General features: G+C 36.8%; 1 protein-coding gene across 2 annotated transcripts in view; it reads right to left on the bottom strand.

The window, feature by feature from the left end:
• Positions 1-2,057: 2,057 nt before the first annotated feature.
• LOC134677035 (homeobox protein invected-like) overlaps positions 2,058-22,015 on the bottom strand; it is a 97,567-nt gene continuing 77,609 nt past the window's right edge. The window contains exons 4-6 of one of the 2 annotated variants that reach the window (XM_063535457.1): positions 13,103-13,135; positions 4,503-4,606; positions 2,058-3,571 (exon numbers count right to left, since the gene is read on the bottom strand). In XM_063535457.1, the coding sequence (XP_063391527.1) occupies positions 3,311-3,571; positions 4,503-4,606; positions 13,103-13,135 (398 nt within the window). In that variant the 3' untranslated portion in view covers positions 2,058-3,310. The remainder of the gene's footprint in view (positions 3,572-4,502; positions 4,607-13,102; positions 13,136-22,015) is intronic. The other variant, XM_063535458.1, reaches the window with a different exon arrangement.

Genomic DNA, 22,015 nt, shown 5'->3' on the forward strand with positions numbered 1-22,015 from the left:
CGATATCTAAGTATATTCAATGTCAACCCTTGAATATTTATTAGCAATGAGAATTGCATTTGTAAAAAAATTCTAGGTGACAGCCCTAGTATTAATACACTACGCTTTCTAGAAAAAGGGTAGAGCGTCGTGAGTAGGTCTACTACCTAGATCCTAGATCTACTATGGAGTGACCATTCTATACGCTAGTACTATTTATCGTTCTTATACAGTCAGGACAAGGTTTTATTCAGTTTTCTCAATAAATGTAATTAAATAAGATACTTCAAATATTTGCTGTTACAACTAAATTGTGCTTAACTTCACCGCTATACACAGAAACATATAATATTTAATTTAATACATTTTATTGCACAAAATTAAACAAATTTAGCAGAGAAATTTGATGTTAGTTAAACTATTTCCTGAACAAAACCCCATATAAACAATATTTTTTTACAAATTTTCAAGTCCATATGTCATGGCACTAATAATTAGGAACAATACAACCTTCGAGCAACACCGGGGAGGGAGACGGCATTCGTCCTATTTCTCTGCCGAAGCATAGGTACAACTGTACCTATGGCGGTGTGTGTTGTGACTTGTCCACACAATAAGTTTTTGGCAAAATTTTCATTTTTGGTACAAGCTTTTATCGCTGACTGTACTTTTCTTACGACAGACAACTAATACTCATCGAGACAATTCTAAAAACCCCCTAACACAATTAGGTTGCGTTGTTTCATCACAGATTTCCTATGGCCACCTCCTGTCTCCATCATCAGATCAGCTCGATGGTACCACAATATTGCATTGTCATCCGATTTATACATGCTTGAAAAATTTCAGCTCAATCGGAAACCGGGAAGTGGATCAAAAACTTGCAAGATTTGATTACAGACCGACAACGGGACAGATGAAACTAAATAAAAGCTTGTAAAAAGAGATCGAGGTGTGCAAGATTTGTCTTTGACGTGTGTCATTTTCTATAGCGGAGGCAGTTATAAAGTTGACCCAAAAATTTTTTATTAAGCTATGAGCTTCATCACATATGTTCCTTGAGTAATTCTAAGCATTTCAAGCCTGGGAAGCAATAAGAAATGTGCGTCTACTCGGATTTGTAATGGATTCAAACTTTCAACCCCTTTTTAACCCTGTTAGAGGATGAATTTTACAAAACGCTGAAATTGCTTTTCCTGTCTTTTAATAATATCCTCAAATACAAAGATTCAAGTCCCACGTTCGAAATTTTTTTTGATATCCATACAAACTTTCAACCCCCTTTTCACCACCTTAGGGGATGAATTCTCAAAAACGCTGAAATTAGTTTTCTTGTATTTTAATAATATATCGTTTTACGAAGTTTCAAATTCCTAGCTTAAAATAAAACTTGAACCCCATACAAACTTTCATCCCCTTTTTAACCCCCTTAGGGGTTGAATTTCTCAAAATCGCTTCTTATATCTTGTACACTTTATAAATGTAATCTAGTGTGCAAATTTCAACTTTCTATCTTTTGTAGTTTCGGCACCGCGTAGCAGAAATCTTCAACCAAAATTTTCACCTTTTTACGTCTTTCTTGTAAAATTACTATAAAGTGAAAAAAAAACAAATATCAGCAATGAATTCTACGTCTTTGGTTTATACGAAAATGATACCAAACTTGCCCTAGTAGCCACCAGGATCAGAATAGATTTTTTTTAAAGATGATCCCACCCTCCCCGACTAGACGCACGCTTCTTTTTGCCTCCCAGGCTAGAAATGCTTAGAATTACTCAAATATCAGATGTGATGAAGCTCATAGCTTAATAAAAAAGTTTTGGGTCATGTATGGCAGCGTTACATAACTGATTCCAGTACTATGTATTTGTGTCGTTACAAATTGGATTTTGTATGTAGTGAGTGAGAAGTGCGGTGCGCATGCTTCCCCCCGCAAAAAATGGCAGAACGATTTGTACGGTAAAGGTGGCCACTGACGAGCCTTCCAACAGTCCAAATAGCGTCGTGCAATCCATAATCGGTCCGTGAATGTTAAAAACGTACAATGTTTAATATTAGGATGCCGTCCATTTGGATGAATCGATTGTAACGGCATCCATTTGGAAGGCTCGTCAGTGGCCACCTTAAGATATCGCTTCGGCTCCTCTCTTCCGACATGTCGGAAGCCGATGTTGCTTGAAGAAGGAAACTGACAATCGTTTTAACTTTAAAGATTTAACAAAGATTCTAAAATTTGTCATGAAAACGAAATCTTAAAGTTTGACTGTAACCTCGGTAAAAGTAACCTAACGTGTCCAAATAACTACAAATGCACGTTTTATTCAAGACTACATATTTTTGCTAAAAAGACAAGGCTAAGTTTTTAAAATCTAAAAACTATTGCATAATCGTGTGGCATATATTTTTGTCAAAAGGAACTTTCTGATATTTTTTTAGGTTTCTCTCAGCTACAGTAAACTGAGAGAAAACTTAGCGACCCAGCACCATTTCTTGTTGCAAAATAAAACACAGTCCTACTTAATTACTGTTCCACCTACATGTATAAAGTAATAGTTTATGGTGTTCCATTTAAGGGTAACATACCATTTCCAACGACAACTGCATTACTGTCAATTTTACTATGGATATTGACAATGACAGCGACGCGTTCAGTACCGGTAGTGCAGCTGCGGTTAGAAATGGAATGTTACCATTAGTCATGATGTAAAGGCAGATGTTGGTAGCCTGATAGTCTTTGCCTGACTCTACGTTATGATTTACCTAACAGGTTCATTCATTAAATAGTTGCCCCTTCACTTCTTCCTTCATCCTTCAAAGAATTAACTGACCCAAAACGAGTGCATCTGATTTCTGCGATAGCAGAGCCGCATCCCAACTGAAGTTCAAGCAATTAGCCTCGTCTTTCCACAAAATCTACTGTCTATTCTGTTGCTCCCTCTCTCTCGCTTTCATCTCTAGCTCTTCCTCTTCCCTCGTCAAGGGCACCGTGCTATGATTGTACAAGCCCCGTGCCATCAGCTGTAAGGCTAGATAGCTCCTCTGTCCCGAGGCCTTCCTGATCTTGGCTCGCTTGTTCTGAAACCAGATCTTGATCTGAGCTTCAGCCTTAATTCAAGTAATTATCTGTGGTTGTACATGCAAAGGGACGTCAAGTTGTGTCAACCGTAATAATTTCTCAGAGCGATGCTGAGCCGAACGGAGCATTTACTTCTTCCGGCATCCTTCAAAGAATAGAAATCTTAACTGATCAAAAAACGAGTGCATCTGATCTGTGATTGCGCTGCATCTACCCAACTGAAGTTCAAACTATAGCCTCGTCTTTCCACAAAATCTACTGTCTATTCTGTTGCTCCCTCTCTCTCGCTTTCATCTCTAGCTCTTCCTCTTCCCTCGTCAAGGGCACTGTGCTGTGATTATACAAGCCCTGTGCCATCAGCTGTAAGGCTAGAGGGTTCCTCTGTCCCGAGGCCTTCTTGATCTTGGCTCTCTTGTTCTGGAACCAGATCTTGATCTGAGCTTCAGCCAGGCCGAGCTCCGCGGCGAGGGCTTGCCGCCGCCGCTCGGTTAGGTAGCGGTTCTCAGCGAACTCGTGCTGTGAACAAATAGATTATTAGTTTTGGAGAAGAAGAGTTTGAAAGGCAAGTAAGAGTTAATCGGGGAAAACTGTAATGTGCTGAACAAATTAAGAGCTATTGCAGAAGGGCGTAACTAGTTTTGGAGAACAGAAAATGTATATGACAGAAGGTCGCGGGTTCAAATCCTGGCTCGTACTAATGAGGTTTTGGGAACATGAATATCATATGATAGGTATTTACTACTAGCGCTGGTGGCCTAGTGGTAAGAACATGCGACTTGCAATCCGGAGGTCGCGGGTTTAAACCCCGGCTCGTACCAATGAGTTTTTCGGAACTTAAGTACGAAATATTATTTGATATTTTCCAGTCTCTCTTCGGTGAAGGAAAACATCGTGAGGAAATCGGACTAATCCCAATACGGCCTAGTTTACCCTCTGGGTTGGAAGGTCAGAATGCACTCGCTTTCGTAAAAACTAGTGCCTACGCCATTTCTTGGGTTAAGTTGCCAAGCTGCCCCAGGCTTTCATGGGCCGTGGCAAAACGCCGGGACAACGCGAGGAAGAAGAAGAGATATTTACTACTAGCTTATCGGTGAAGAGAAACATCGTGAACCTGCATACATCTGCGAAAAAAATTAAAGGTGTATATATGTTTATGTAGAAGGGAAGAGAAGTATGTAGAAGAAGAGCGCCTACCCGGTGGATAGACACAGTAAAGGCATATGCAGGACCCAAGGCCCAGACCTGCCTGCAAATGGCGCAGGATAGGAGTGCCTGGAAGAAAGTGGTATTAAGCGATGGTAATCACGACCCTCAGCAATGAGGATACGACTGGAAAGAAAGAAGAAGAATATGTTTATGTAGTCCCCAAGCCGCATTGGGCAAGCTCTCTCGCGCATGAGAGGCCTGTGCCCAGCAGTAGGACGTATATGGGCTGAATCATTATTACCTTTAGCCTGGCGAGTTGCGGGCCAGAGAACGCGGTCCTAGGTCGTTTCTCGTCACTCTGCGGGGCCTCTCCAGGGGGCTTCTTCGGACGGCGCGTGCGGGGACCTAGACAGAGAAAGAATATAATTATGCATATGTGCGGCTTCTTTTCATATGAGAGTCCATATAATCTTAATAAGATTAGGTTTACAGACCAACTATTTAGAAAACCGGTAAGACTTGATTCCTGCCATATTAATAAATATTCATTCGTGTAGTATAATATATGAATAATATGAATTATTCGACCAGTCTGGCCTAGTGGGTAGTGACCCTGCCTGTGAAGCCGATGGTCCTGGGTTCGAATCCCAGTAAGGGCATTTATTTGTGTGACGACACAGATATTTGTTCCTGAGTCATGGTTGTTTTCTATGTATTTAAGTACATATTTTTATATTATATATATCGTTGTCTGAGTACCCACAACACAAGCCTTCTTGAGCTTACTGTGGGACTTAGTCAATCTGTGTAAGAATGTCCTATAATATTTATTTACTAGTATCTCTTGTCGTAAAGTAGACTATCATCATTTTCGTCTGGATTGTACATCTGTGAGATGTTGAAATGTCTTCCGTGACTGGTAAAACAGTAGTAGATTTGTTAAATTCACCTAAAATCGAGACGAAATTGTGTTTATTTAACGTCTAAAATGTTTGTCAACTGAAAGGGACTTAGTATCTCAAAATCTCATGGAGAGTGCAATGTACCCATCGTGATGGCTCAAAAATAGGATCTATATTAATTCGCATAACGTAATACTCCTAATTCAAATTGGCATAACATAATTATACAGGGTGATCCAAACCTTGACGTCCAAAAACTTTTTTTATATTCCTCACGTCGTGGGCTATCATAATATACCCCATGTATGTTAGCTGATTTTTTGTAGTTTTCGAGTCGATGTTTTTTTTTTTAATTTTTAACTTTTGTTATGAAATTCTGGGGTTCCCATAGAAGGTAGCCAAAAATAACTGGGAGGTTTTGGAATTAACTGAGCAACTTTTAGGTACTATGGGACCAACCACGAAATCGCGAAAAAAGATTTTGGCTGTTTCATACATTTTGGCTGGTGTAATATTTTATTTATTAACCAGCATTGGCAGGCAATTACTATAGTAATAATTACTATATTAGTAAAATTAATTGTACATATGTATAATATTACTGATATTTTACAAACTAAATGTAAAGTGCCGAGTTTTTTCTTTCATTTTATTATACTTCTTAAATATCACGAGTAAAGTTGATAGTTTTACATAATCAGATAATCACACTCAAACGTACCTAAAACAAGCATTTAAAAACACAAATACAGTATATTCAAACACAAAAAAGAATCTATCATTTTATACAGGATGCTTCCTGTAACAGGAGCAATAAATTAAACTAAAGGCTATACCTAAAAATAATGTATCCTTTAGACTTCCTCTTTTTCATACAAAATAAATATTGCCTTCAATGTACGCTGACATCAGTGTGTTTGACGTTACTTGGCTCGCTTTTAACATAACAAAATTTGCAATACATTGCGTCTTAAAATAAACTTTGAAGTGTAATAAAAACCAAACCATGAGTTATTTTCAAAAGTTGCTGAACAAATGTTGGTCAGTTTGAGGAGTACAGCCTACAGTTTAATTTATTGCTCCTGTTACAGAAAACACACTGCAGATATTTATACAGTCAGCAGCAGAAGTTGCAAAGCGGGCCAGGTGTTCAAAACTATCTTGACGCGACTTTATTGTTAAGAGAATAAGAGCGCGTGTCAAGATAATTTTGAACACCTCGCCCGCTTAGCAGCTGACTATACTATAAATCATTGCATGTTTCCACAAATACAGAATGCAATGATTAGCAGCAAGGCAATCTATACTCTGTATCTTTAGGTATTTAAATAAAAGTAAACAAAATCTACCCTCAAATGGCTCCTTAAGCCAGTTGAGGTTGTAACCAACCAAATACAAATTAAAACCAAAATATTACTTTGCTAATCCGCGTAAAAAAGTACGCTTTAAAAAAAATACGCAAAGTACGTATAACGGGTTTGCACTGACTGACTAGCACGTTATCTTTGACGCGGATTAGCTAAGTAATAGTTTAGTTATGATAATACTATTACTTATTCTGTGGTTTGGTTTTAATTAATATGGAGTTCCGCAAAGTAACGCCTGATTCTATTCACTAACCAAAATTACAAAACCAATAAATGTTATAACTAATACCCGAAAATGTACAAATTGTTTGTTTTTAGTACCTAAAGATACGGACTATAGTGTGTAATTTAAACAAGGGGTTTACCATAAACATTGGCATTGCAAATTACGAAATGCGGCTTAGTTTAAGTACAAATACAAACACAGTACGAGCAGAAATCACAAAAAAAGCATTACAAATTTGCAACAACACTTATCAGTAAATATAAAAGCGTGCACACCGGCTTGCGTGTGCGTGACGTGCACGTGCGCGTGCGCTAAAATATTGGAGCTGCACACGCACACGTCACGCAAGCGGTGTGCCATCTCTCATAAGGAACTGTATACTACAACGCCGCACGTACGTGCACGTCACGCACACGCAGCCGGTTTGCACTGCCCTTAAAAATATATAATACTGTAGTCAAATGTGAACGACACGGAGGTAGCCGAGTCGATATGACATCCGACTTTCAATCTTGAGGTCGCGGGTTCAAATCCTGCGCTCAGTTTGAAATTACTTTAAAAAGGCTTAAAACTTTAATCTATCAAACAACTTTGTCAGTAGAAAAAAGCGCTAAATTAAAATTTCTATGGAAGGACAACCCTTCGCGGCTAAATTTTTTAAAACTGCCGCTTTTTTCTACTGAGGGAAATGCCTTGACAAACTATATAGCAACACTCTCCCATAAAAGCATAGATGTTGCCATAGAGTAAAAATGTGACGTCCCACGAGTAAAGGTACCTTATGGCGGTTGGCGCTTACGCTATTATTAACGCCGCTCCAATATTATTGTGGCGCTATGCGACGTAAGCGCCAGCCGCCATAAGGTACCTTTTGTTGTGGAACGTCACAAATGGTCCCTATATTACCAGTTTTTTAATAGCTATCGGCTGTCATTCTGTCACACCCGCTCAACCGATGAACCGACTGACGGCATATTTGTCGCGTTTTGTTACAAAAAGTAAGATTGAGCTGATAGCCTAATACGTCGTAGTTATTATACAAAACTGTGCCTTGAGAGTTGTGATGTTTTGAACAACTTTATTACACTGAAACACACCCAATTTGTTAGTAAAAAAAACCGGGCAAGTGCGAGTCGGACTCGCGCACGAAGGGTTCCGTACCATAATGCAAAAAAAAAACAAAAAAAAGCAAAAAGAAAACGGTCACCCATCCAAGTACTGACCCCTCCCGACGTTGCTTAACTTTGGTCAAAAATCACGTTTGTTGTATGGGAGCCCCATTTAAATCTTTATTTTATTTTGTTTTTAGTATTTGTTGTTATAGCGGCAACAGAAATACATCATCTGTGAAAATTTCAACTGTCTAGCTATCACGGTTCGTGAGATACAGCCTGGTGACAGACGGACGGACGGACGGACGGACGGACGGACGGACGGACGGACAGCGAAGTCTTAGTAATAGGGTCCCGTTTTACCCTTTGGGTACGGAACCCTAAAAAAGGCGCGAAAATCATTTTTTTTTATCGAAGGTCAACCTTTCGCGCCTACATTTTTTAAGCCGCCTTTTCGTACTGACAAGGTCGCTGTACCGGAGTATATAGTCGCACCAAACAAAGTCTGCAGCGGATTTGATAGCCCACGCAGTGTAAGTGTTATGTACACGTCATAATTTCATAGAAGTTTGACGTTTAAAATGACATTTGCACTGCGTGGGCTATCAAAATCGCTGCAGACTTTTTACAGTTTGACTATACCAGTCAGCGGAATAAGGTATTAATCATTTAATCATTTAATCATTGCAATCATGCTGTATTTAAAATAAATTATTTTACACTGTGCATGAAATAAAGCACCAGATAATTATTAGAAAAACACAGATAGGAGTTATTTTTAAACTCAAGTTCTATTTAGTAAATCGGATAGAAATATAAAAAGTAGGTGAGTTGACCGTGACGTCACGATGTAATGTTTCATATAAATTACATATTAGCAAATTGTTTTGACGGTTCTAAAAAAGTAACTGATTTGACTAGTAGGAAAATACCCTATTAAGGGGCCAAATAATGACAGATAATAGAACCGATAATAAATGATAACAATCATGTATGAAAAGCAATCTTGTGCATATGGAGCATTCCACGGGCTGTCCCGTACAAAGCATTTTATTTCCTGTGTTGCGACTTTTTTTTCGGCATTTAAAGCAGGCGATTATTTTTCTGTGTATTTTTTTGACCATTTGTCATAGAAAAGGAAATTCTTACACCTGCAATTCTTCAGAAAATTCGCGTTTGTACGGGACAAACGGTAGACAATTTCATGTATATACAGGGCGTCCCACGGCTATGCCACATGGAGGGAAAGTACCCTAAATATTGTAGATGGAACATTTTACTGAAAGAAGACATTATTTTAATTTAAAAAACAATTTAAACTGCATTCATAGATTTTTAAATAATTACATGGTTGAACCGGGAATCGAACCCCGCCGCACGAGAAAAAAATCATTCTGTAGCTTTATCATACCGATCGAAAGGCTTGATCATAAGGATTATTTTTTGCTAAATAACATAGTGTCGGAAATAAAAGGAAGCCCATGAATTTTAACATTTTTAATTCAAAATTAATCAATTTAATTTATCAAATGCTCAAAATGTAGTCTCATTCTGTTGAATACAAAGCCGCACTCTTTTGATTATTTCGCTAAATTTCACATCAAATGTTAAAATTCATGGTCTTCCTTTTGTTTCTGACACTATGTTCTTTAGCAAAAAATAATCCTTATGATCAAGCCTTTCGATCGGTATGATAAAGCTACAGTATGATTTTTTTCTCGTGCGGCGGGGTTCGATTCCCGGTTCAACCATGTAATTATTTAAAAATCTATGAATGCAGTTTAAATTGTTTTTTAAATTAAAATAATGTCTTCTTTCAGTAAAATGTTCCATCTACAATATTTAGGGTACGTTCCCTCCATGTGGCATAGCCGTGGGACGCCCTGTATACCTAAGCGTCTATTAGCATGCATAGCGATCAATCTGCTAATATTATAATATTAGATGACACAACACATGATTAGTACATAAAATACAATAAAAAAAACACACACACATTGCAATAACACACATAAAAGCACTAACAGACGGGCGTACCGGACCGCGCCGCGACCTTGGTCTGGTCTATAGTTCGTTTTTTTTAGCATTAGAAAAAAGGTAAACAATCTTGATGTGTCTTTTAATTGAAAAACACGTTTTAAAAATAAGTCACGGCAAATATGTAACAATTATGAATCTAATACGATCATTTATATTCTTCTGCTTTCAAAAGTAATAGTTTTTGATTTTTAAAAAGCGTTTTCCAATTAAAAGACAGGTCAAGATCGCTTACTTTCTTGCAAGTTCTTTCTAATGCTAAAAAAACGAACTATAAGGCTAGTTCCATCTAACGGAAGATGGTTAGGACAGATTAGGACGCAGCTATGAGTGAAAACGCGAAGGAGATAACCTGGGCTATAACTGGGAAAAACGAAGTTCGCAAATTGCGGGCATCTTTCTCTATAACTCTTATTACGCCTTCATTGGAGTAAAAGAGGAAAAACCCCGCAATTTGCGAATTTCGGTTTTCGCGGTAGCCCCTCTGGCTGCGTAGCCAACATGCCAATTGTTTACGTTCCAATGCACTAATATGGAAGTGAATTCATACAAAGCGTTTCGTTGTCGTAGCACAAGCGATTGTCACCCTATACACCCTGGGGGCCTACCGCGAACCACGTTTGACGTGTTGCCTCTCTGTCGCACTTGTAAATTAGTATACTTACGTATGACAGGGAGGTAACACGTCGAATGTGGTTCGCGGTAGGCCCTGGGCTATAACCGCGAAAATCGAAGTTCGCAAATTGCGGGCTTTTTTCTCTGTCACTCTAATTACGCCTTCACTGGAGTAAAAGAAAAAGATCCCCGCAATTTACGAATTTCTGTTTTCGCGGTATCCCCTCTGTGCACGGCTACTACCTGTTTTGACATATTACATTGACATATTAGCTCGAGTCTACGTAAACACTAGGTACGTAAATTACTTTCTAATAAATAAATAAATCGCGCTTGCACTAATACCGGGTGTGGCCTGTAACACGAGCAAATAATTAAAACATAGACTGTACTCCACAAACGGTGACACTTTTGTTCAACAACTTTTAAAAATTATGAATTATTTAGACTTCATAATTTTCATACTAAGTAAATAAATATTATCTTCAATGGACGCCATCGCCACGCCATATCATTTGTGATTGACGTTGCTTGTCATGCCTTAAAAATAACAAAATTCGCAATACATTGCATCTTAGAATAAACTTTAAAGTGTATTAAAAATCAAACCACAAGTTATTTTTAAAAGTTGCTGCACAAATGTTGGCCAGTGTGAGGAGTACAGCCTACGGTTACATTTTTTGCTCGTATTACAGGACACAGTAATACGAGCAAAAAATGCGAGTACAAGCGAGATGTGTAGAAAGTAAGTTACTTAGACGTGAGTGAATATGTCAATGTCAAAACTGTTGGCAGTGGTACTGATCCGACCAAGGTCGCGTTGCGGTACTCCCGTCTGATAGCGCCATAAATAACAAACAAAAAACACACATTGCAAAAAAAACATGGCGGCCCTCGACGATAATCCCGTACGAGCAGACGATGCAATATCTTAACCAATTCAGTGTGTGGACACGTAACTTTAAAATTGGTCAAAATATTTCACCGACTGCCTGCCGGGTGTGAAATGAAGCGACGCTGGCTGTGGGGAAATTAAATCAATTTTCTAAAATATACAACACAAGGGATGCAAGATATATAGTGTGACATAAAATAAAATGAAGCTATAAAAATACCATACATGAATTTGAATTAACTATTGTTATGTTTAAGCATATTACGCCATAAATACAGCAAATAATAGTTACGTAGAAAGTGGCGCCTTCATTTTATATCTACTATTTTATGTCGCATTGTATACGTAGATGTAAAACCAATGTTAATGTTAAACTGACAACTTTTTAGCTGTAAATAAATGTAATTAAAAAAAAGTTAATTACGATTTACTAAAAATTTATTTATTACATGTAAAAATAAATAAATATTTATTTTTTCTAAATATCTAATAGCGAAGTGTAGTTCATAAAGCATTATTTTAGAAGTTATATCTGATTTAATAATTATCGCTTTTTAGCGATAAGACCGCCTGTTGTTTAACCTCTTCTTCCTGTATTATTTGTATTGTTTTCTGTAATGAGGTGTGCAATAAAGAGTATTTGTATTGTATTGTATTGTATCCATGTAGAATCTTTTAAAAGATACATCTATTTTTAACATTTTGATTTATGACGATTACTCAATGTGGTTACTTTTTTGAAATAACTTTTACAAAAAAAAATGTGGAGTTTTGGGTGACCTTTACATTTTTATTGAGAATACATAACTATTCCTGCCCCGCACTCAGCTTCAACGAAAAGCAAAACATTAATTCTACTCCATTAACAATATAATCGATTAACCCTTACATTCCTCAACAATCTTTAATTGTCAAGTGACTCGTCTAATACATACCAAATACTTTTTTTTCTACAGACTACGACCCAAACCATTCCGCCTCAAGCGAATGACACTTTTTTACTCAACTTTTTTAAATACTCTATGATGGATCGACTAAGGTCATTGGCCACGTATTTTTTTCTAATCAACCATAGACATTTTTTCTAAGTTTTCTGAGGTATCATTTAGTCTATTAATTCGTTTTTTTGTAGTTTTTGTGGTGACAGTGTGAAGGTTCACGCATGAACTGTCAATGAATAGGCTTGATATTATTAATGTTTGTGTCAAAATATTTGGGAAAATGACCGTGTCATTCCCGTTTTTTCAGTGAATCATGGCACCAATGGCCTTTAGTTAGTTATAGATTTGAAAAAGATAAAAATATAGGTTTAAGAAAGATTTCGTTTTGAACATATACCTAATTCTTTCAATCTATATCTATAACGTTTTGACATCAGGAATAATATTAGGCACCTATACTGGATGATTTTCTCTAAATGTCTATATGGCAACACCATCTCTCTCGCTATATCGCAGTCCCGTACGTAAGGACACACACTGATTAACAGTCCGCCGGACGGCATCGGCCTGTCAGTTAGAACAAAATGTTGACAGCTCCGAACAACTGACAGGCCGATACCGTTCGGCGGACTGTTAAGCAGTGGGCCCCTTAAGAGATTAATAGATTATTGTAGGAGGTGCAAGCACGTACTGTTCGCATGTAGAGTTGGTCAATGTCGCCTAGTATAAATATTTATTTAACGAAATCTGTTTTTTTTATTTATTAAAATAATATTAAAATTAATAAAATATTGGATAGTTCTCACGTGTCTGCCGTGAGGTCCCGTACTTACTTCGTCCTAAAACAAAAGAGAAAAACACAATTAGAACAATTATTACAAACAAAAACAATTTTCACACATTTCAATTGGGAAATAAACTTAAAATAATTTTTGTTTTTGTTAATTAATGGGCCGTATTTTATTGTATATTTTTTCTTTTCAGAATTCGATCTTTGGTGAAAAATATTGAGTTCTATAATCTGTAAAAATAAAACGCAAGCGCAATTTTACTGTATATCCTACAAAATCTTCCTCTGATTTACGAAAACGTACAGTCAGCCAAGAAAGTGGTCCACCACTTTTCGACTCTATCATCTGATTGATAGAGTCGAAAAGTGGTAGACCACTTTCTTGGCTGACTGTACTTATGGTATTTTCGTAACACAACGGAATTTTTTTTTGTTTCGTCACCAACTGGGGTATTGTGCAGAATAAGAAACTCTTCAAAATTAACAAATTTATCCCGACGAAAAATAACTTAGTATAACAAAATAAAAAACAGCTATAATTACTAATCAAGTAATCCTCATACTTAAAATCATATAAAGCCTTTTCAAATGCTTGAATATGGACCCCAAATCTAATAAATAATAATGTTTTATTACTTATTAATTAAGTTTATGTCACTAAATGAGCCCGTTAATTATTTCAAGAATGTTCCGAATTATTCGTGCAACGGTTATAGCCTGCTTTAATTAAATTATACGACAAAATATTTACATTTTCATTAATAAGTATTTTTTTTTATAACATAGTTTTGTTTTCGGTGGGGGTGTGTGGCTATGTTGAACAGATGGGTTTTGGAATCAACGAAATTATAAAACGCTTCTATTTCGAAAAATATTTAGATACTGATCAATATTTGCTCTAATATTTGGATAGTGTGAAATATATTCGCGATCAAAGTCATAATCATTCCAAATTAGCCCCTCTATACCCTTTTAGTTTAGATTTTTATCTAAAGGGGCCCACTGATTATCAGTCTGCCGGACGGTATCGGCCTGTCAGTTGTTCGGAATTGTCAAAATTTTGTTCTAATTAACAGGCCGATACCGTCCGGCGGACTGTTAATCAGTGGGTCCCTTAATTCAAAAACAAAATGAAACTAGAAAATAACTATACCGTAAATTAAGCATTAACTTTCTTTAAATTGACATCAGCTTTATTCATTAATTAATTAACATTTTAATTAGAGTCACAATTAAAATATAAATATCTTGTCTATGCCATTTAAAGCAAACATGGCAGCAGATAGAGCCATTAAACATAACACTTGGTTATTCATTCGTGTCCGAATTTATATTAACATATATAAATATTCTAACTGGTTCCAATTTCGCTATTTCTAAAACTAGTTTTTTGTATAATATTATGATAAAGAAAAGTTATTGACTTCCTTTTGCATGTTAATGTGCCTACATGATTTCTTGTACAGTCTCCATCAGATATATCGGAGCGGCCGAGGTGTTCAAAAGTACCTATCTGAACACGCACTCTAACGCGTTGACAATAGAGGCGTGTTCAGATATATTCATATATTAAGCATTTTACGTCAAAAACGTGACATTTATTTGCGTAGAAAAGTTGCGCCCTCATTTAATTTCTACTATTTTATGTCGCACTGTACCTACCTACATTCATTACTTACACACGTGTTAAATTCAATTACTAGAAAAAAATCAATAAAAACTACTTTTAATTTACCAATCGCATAACACCTAACTACTTTTACGGTGCGATCATAATTCTTAATTAAAAAAACAACATGTAATTTTCGCGCCCCAGTCTGATTAAAACGTAAAAAAAAGATAAAACAGGTCTTTGCTACCTCGTTTTACAAAGGAAATGTCAGTTATTGAGTCAGAGACAATTATTTTTGACCTTTGTGGTGAATTATCGATGACAAGTGTGGATCGTGTGTTGCCATTATTGAAAAAGAAAGAACTGTAATTAAAGAAATAATTAAACACTTGGCTTGGAGACGTGTAAAACTAGTAATAACTGTAATTTAAGGTAAAATACGTAGTGTCATTTGAAAAATGATGAAGTTTAAGTTTTTGTGACAACGGCTATATTTAACGAAATAATTGATGTTAAAAAGGCGCTAATAATAACATATGTATAGACAACAATCGTAGTTTATATATTCTGATAAAATTATAACGAAAAAAACCGGCAAATAGGAGCGTAAAAGGGCCCACTGATTAACAGTCTGCCGGACGGTATCGGCTTGTCAGTTAGAACAAAATTTAAACAGTTCCGAATAACTGACAGCCCGATACAGTCCGCCGACTGTTAATCAGTGGGCTCCTTAATACTGAATGTGTAAAGACAGGGCACATTTTTTAAAGTTAGGTAATTAGAAGAAAACGAAAGATATGGCGCGCCGCGTGAAACCTGCGACGGAAGATATGACCGTCGCGCGGGTGTTTAACTTTTTACCTTTTAGATAATAATGGGGTTGGCAACTGTCAAAGGTTTGCATAGATGGCGCCATCATAGCTTGCCCCTTTTTCTATGAGATTTGGCTTAAGGTGGTTCGATTTTCATACAAAATTCAATCAAAGCTTAGCTAAGAACTATTATGGCGTGTTATGCAAACAGTCGCTTTTTTGCTTACAAACGGAAGATTCCCGGTTCGATCCCCAGTCATTGTATGCTGGAACATAACATTTTGTATTTTAGTTACATCTAAATTTCGTATTGTTTTTTTATTTTTATTTAATTTTTCTTATTATCATAAATCGATTGATTAAGTATGGGCTACACGTATTCGTTTATTTTTGACAAAGAAAATTAGAAATTATACTCTACCTAATCTCTCTTATTTTTACAATCAGGACATCCTCACTGCAATAAAAAAGAAATGTATAAAATTTCCTGTGGTTAAAAATAATGGATTTTGTCTATGAATGAAAAACACAATTATTACTATAGTTTGTTTTTTTTAGCATTAGAAATAAGGTAAACAATCTTGACGTGTCTTTTAATTGAAAAACACATTTTAAAAATAAGTTACGGCAAATATGTAACAATTATAAATCAAATACGATCATTTATATTCTTCTGCTTTCATAAGTAATAGTTTTTGATTTTTAAAAAGCGTTTAAATCTGTGTGCCTAGCCAAGATGCCAGTCGTTCGCTCCGTAGCGAACGTTAGGGTAATACCTCTCTCTATCACTCTGCTATATTAATGCGACAGACACGGCTGCGCTTCGGTCGCTACGGAGCGTAGGTAAACCATTGGCACCTTGGCTAGGCACCCTGGTCATCTGGAAAGCGAAACACATACGTAACGCGTTTCTATTACTCAATAAAGTGGCCAGTTGCAGATTCGGCGGTAATCTTAACTATACCTAAATCTGGGTGCCTAGCCAAGATGCCAGTCGTTCGCTCCGTAGCGAACGTTAGGGTAATACCTCTCTCTATCACTCTGTCATATTAATGCGACAGACACGGTTGCGCTTAGTTCGCTCCGGAGCGTACACAATTGGCATCTTGGCTAGGCACCCTGGTGGAAAGCGAAACACATACGGAACGCGTTTCTATTACCCAATACAGTGGCCAGCTGCAGATTCGGTTTTAAATTTAACTATACCTAAACCTGGGTGCCTAGCCACGATGCAGGCTAGTAGAGTTCTCTTTCACCTTCAGCAGAACCGGGAGATCCAAACCTACCTACTTTTCATCTAATAATCTCAAGAATCAGTGCATGATTCAAACTTTACCGGTCGCCGTGGTAAGACCTAGGATTTACCATATCGGTGTTGGTAAAAGCCCGAAGTAAACTAGTAAGATTTAACATTTCGGGCTTTTACCGATCGGCATCGGTAAAACCTAGGTTTTACCGGTAAATCCTAGGTTTTGCCATACTTCGGGCTTTTACAGTAACATAAATATAATAATTGCTCGTTTAAAGGTAAGATAACACAAAGGAGAAACAAAAAGAAATTACCTACTCGCACCAGTCTTGAACCCCAATCCTCTTGCACGTATTTCCACGAACATACCGTTACGCTATTGCAACATACTTACGTTGTGTGAAATTGTCTACTACAAGGATCACGGAAACACTGTTTGCATGTGTGAGTAATACTAGGAAAAAGCGTGACAGCAACACTCCGTCGAATTAAAAAAGTGGTTTTTGCACAATGAAGTATGCAATGTTTATTTTAATAGTTCAATATTTATTTAAAGAGTGCGCGAAACATACTTTTAAGTATACAAATACCATGACCATTTCACAAAAAAATAAAACCTGAAATTTTGCAAAAGTGGTGCCATCTAAGCGAGAGTTAAGTTTTGAGTACCTAACCTAGGCGAACCACCTTAAAGAGCTTGCATCCAGGGTATTAAAAAAACTAAAATTTGACACAATTCTAGGGATTGACAAGGCAAGCTATGATGGCGCCATCTGCTAAAAACTTCCACCGGCCAACCCCATTGAGATCAATTACTCTGAAAATATACTTCAGTTTAAAATTTTGCTCGTTTAATTTCTCGAATCATTAGCTATTTTATACTCAATTTATACGGTACTGATATGGTATGCAGGGTAACGATATACAACTGAAAATAAATGCACAATTTGTAACATGGCAAATAATTGTGATAGCAGAAGGTATATTTAGTTAATTATGACATACTGCCGTATTCGAACTTCAAGATATTTACAAGAGACGACACGTACTAGATCCATTCTAGATATGTTATAGTTTAGATTTCAACTAGTTCTCTTTTGCAGAGCAATACGGGCAACCAATGTCACTTTTACGTTAGATAGAGTAAGATCTATTAGATATGAATTAGATATCTAAGTCATATCCTGTGGAAATCGTTCAAGAGTACCTCCAGAATCGCGCAAATGTCAAATTTGACAGGTTAGATCTTAAACATGTCGTTATCGTATCTTGGTGATGTCTAAAAGATGTCTAATACATGTCTATATCATAATCCGAATCGGGCCCATACGCAAATTTTGCCAAATAGCTGCAATAAATTAGCACCAAGTAGGCGTAGTTAAAACCAATTGACAAAATCTTTTTTTTTTTGCGAATAAACCTAACACACAAAACGTAAGGTCCTTTCTATCATAAGCATTACAAAGCATGAACCATAGAGAATTGGATGTCTGTATTCAATACGTTAATAATTAAAATTCTAATAAAATTCCTCAAACCGTCCGGCGGGACGGTGTAACCTCCTTACAAACCGGACATGCGCCACCAACGACGATCTTTAATGAAGACATTTGCCTCCAATAAGCAACCCATTATTACTACTTAGCTGATAAAGAACCTCGTAACGTCGCAACGAAGTTTGAACCTTGACACATTAAGGTTTAAGTTCAAATTGATTTGCAGAAAAATTGGAAGATAGATGGAAACGTCCCGTTCGAAAATTCGAAATTGCGCTCGAAATTCTAAAATCGAAGACGAATTTTGAACTTTAGCTTTTTTAATTAAGAAATATTTCAGGCTGAGGTAGTTTTCTTTCGTTTTATTATTTAAGAACAAACTTAAATTGAACTTTATTGTGTGCGTAATAAAGTTTACTTTTGTTTCAGTTTAAGGGTTAATTAATTAGAATATAATAAATCGTTAAAGGCAATTAAAGGTTATGTTTATTTAGGTTGGGTTTTATGTTGCCAGCGGCGAGATCAAACGTTCGGAAGCCGTGGTTTTGAATTATTTCATGTGGCAACACACGATTTATTTGATAAACTAGCTGCCTCACTTGAATTATTGATGTTTATATTTAATAATAAATAAAAAACTAGACACAAAACACCTTGTCAAAATTCTCCTTAAATCATAAAATCAATTGCGTCAAATGTGATGTCTATCTTTTTAAAAACTAGACAGGCAGTTTTTTTTAATTATCAACCTACTTTGGCTGAATACAGTCATTCGCTTGACTCAGCGCATGTTAAACAACATGGCGGCCAATTAAAAGAGCGATATGATCGCAATTATGGCCTGATGTCTTTATTAGTCAACGGTTGCGGGTGGTCCCGGCTTCGAAGCCCGTCGAGGCAGTTTTGTGTGTTCTATTGTTTTGGGTTTAAGTGTGAAGGCTGGGTCAGTGACAGTCAAAGGTCAGAGATGTTCAGTTTGAGACTGACGCTTCTATTATGAATACTTGTTTCGGTTCGAGACTGAGAACTGGTGAGTTTCTTCAAGTGGCTGTGTTCTCATAATTCGCTAAACTATCAGTTTGTGCTACCGTTGTGTGTAGTAGTCTTATGAATGCTGCTTTAAGACTGGCCTCAGTTTTCAAATATTTATAATTACCTAAATCGAAACTTGAGTTCTTTTAACGGCCTCCTAGCCTAGTCGGTAGTGACCATACCTACGAAACAGGAGGGTTCAAATCCTGGTAAGGGCATTTATTTGTGTATTACTTTGACCCAATTGAGGGCAACTTTGACCCGCATACAAAGATTAGCTAAAACAAACCTCATGGCATATTTCTATAATTATAGTACAATAATTTAATCTGAGGGCCTACCGCGAATCAAGTTCGACGTGTTACCTCTCTGTCGCACTTGTAAATTCGTACATAAGTGTCACAGAGAGGCAACACGTCGAACGTGGTTCGCGGTAAGCCCTCTGAACCGCGTTAATCTCAATGGCCAAAGTTACCCTCCAGGGCTAAAGTAACCCGACTAAAGTATTTAAGTAATTTAAAGTATTCAATAGTAAAGTATTTAAACGGTACCATATTTAGTTATTTAATTTGCCTATAATATATTTTCAACTTGTTAATGTATTGTATCTCGCTCGTTGGTACTTGCATATTAGAGCGAGCGATATGTATAGAAAGTAAGTTATGTAGTATATTATGACAGACGTTGTATTTTTTGGTACTTAAATAAAAGTAAACAAACAATTAGTATATTTTCGGGTAGTTATAACATTTATTGGTTAACCAACGAAATACAAAACCGCATGGGTCAGTCGCTGAACCTTACTTTAACCTAATTTGATCGTGTAATGTTTTCATCTACCCTCAACAGGCTTAAGTATAGCCATTTGAGGGCTGATTGTGTTTACTTTTACTAGTTTTACTTAAATACCTAAAGAAAAAGAATACCGGCTGCCACATCACAGGCGTAGCCTAGTGTGGGGCCACAGGATATATAAATATTGTCAACAAGGTTATTTGAAATAAATCTTATTCTTATTCTTATTATTCTTAAAAAAGATATACCGGGTGTAGCCTGTAACACGAGCAAATAATTAAAACTTAGATTGTACTCCTCAAACGGTGACACTTTTGTTCAACAACTTTTAAAAATTATGAAGTATTTAGACTCCCTATTTTTCATACAAAATAAATATTATCTTCAATGGACGCCATCGGCACGCCATTATCATTGTGATTGACGTTGCTTGTCACGCCTTAAACATAACAAAATTCGCAATACATTGCGTCTTAGAATAAAATTTAAAGTGTATTAATATCTAACTACAAGTTATTTTTAAAAGTCGCTGAACAAATGTTGGTCAGTATGAGGAGTACAGCCTACGGTTTAATTTTTTGCTCGTATTATAGGCCACACCCGGTATGTACAAGTATGAGATCCACTGTGTTCAGACCCTGGTCTAAGATGGGCCAGAAGCCTAAACCATCGCTAGAAGCGCAGCGCGCGCAGCGCACGCGCTGGTCGGCGCCTGCGCACAAACACGCGCGGGTGGTCGCCCACCCAGCTCGCGCGCACACAGCCGTGCGTGGAACTGGGATTTGACAATTAAAACTTTCACGCAAAGTCTAGTGCTTTTAGTTTGTCTAGGACATTTGGGTATAGAGTTCGTACGTTTCCGTGAACAAAACGATGGAAATAGACGAAGCTCTCAATACCTTTTTGTCTTCGAAAAACGGTCTAAGTATATGACTGAAACTTGTCTGACACATCACTGTCAGTTATCCCTTCTCTATACAGGGCGTCCCACGGCTATGCCACATGGAGGGAAAGTACCCTAAATATTGTAGATGGAACATTTTACTGAAAGAAGACATTATTTTAATTTAAAAAACAATTTAAACTGTATTCATAGATTTTTAAATAATTACATGGTTGAACCGGGAATCGAACCCGCCGCACGAGAAAAAAAATCACCCTGTAGCTTTATCATACCGATCGAAAGGCTTGATCATAAGGATTATTTTTTGCTAAAAAACATAGTGTCGGAAATAAAAGGAAGCCCATGAATTGTAACATTTTTAATTCAAAATTAATCAATTTAATTTATCAAATGCTCAAAATGTAGTCTCATTCTGTTGAATATAAAGCCGCACTCTTTTGATTATTTCGCTAAATTTCACATCAAATGTTAAAATTCATGGTCTTCCTTTTGTTTCTGACACTATGTTCTTTAGCAAAAAATAATCCTTATGATCAAGCCTTTCGATCGGTATGATAAAGCTACAGATGATTTTTTTTCTCGTGTGGCGGGTTCGATTCCCGGTTCAACCATGTAATTATTTAAAAATCTATGTATGCAGTTTAAATTGTTTTTTAAATTAAAATAATGTCTTCTTTCAGTAAAATGTTCCATCTACAATATTTAGGGTACTTTCCCTCCATGTGGCATAGCCGTGGGACGCCCTGTATACACTATTATACAAGGTCATTTTTGGACCGTTAGCCATATTGTGCGAGGTGATTAGGGTGGTCATACTGAACAACTTTTTCTATGGGAGCAACCCCGAAATCCCAAAAAAAATTTGGCCTTCCCATAGAAAAAGTCGACATCCACTCTACCAAAATGTATGAAACGGCCAAAAAAATTTTTGTGATTTCGGAGTTGGTCATATAGAAAAAGTTGTTCAGTATGGCCTACCTAATCACCTCGCACAATATGGCTAACGGTCCAAAAATGACCCTGTATATG

This window comes from Cydia fagiglandana, chromosome 25 (assembly GCF_963556715.1).
Source record: "Cydia fagiglandana chromosome 25, ilCydFagi1.1, whole genome shotgun sequence".
NCBI classification, from domain to species: domain Eukaryota; kingdom Metazoa; phylum Arthropoda; class Insecta; order Lepidoptera; family Tortricidae; genus Cydia; species Cydia fagiglandana.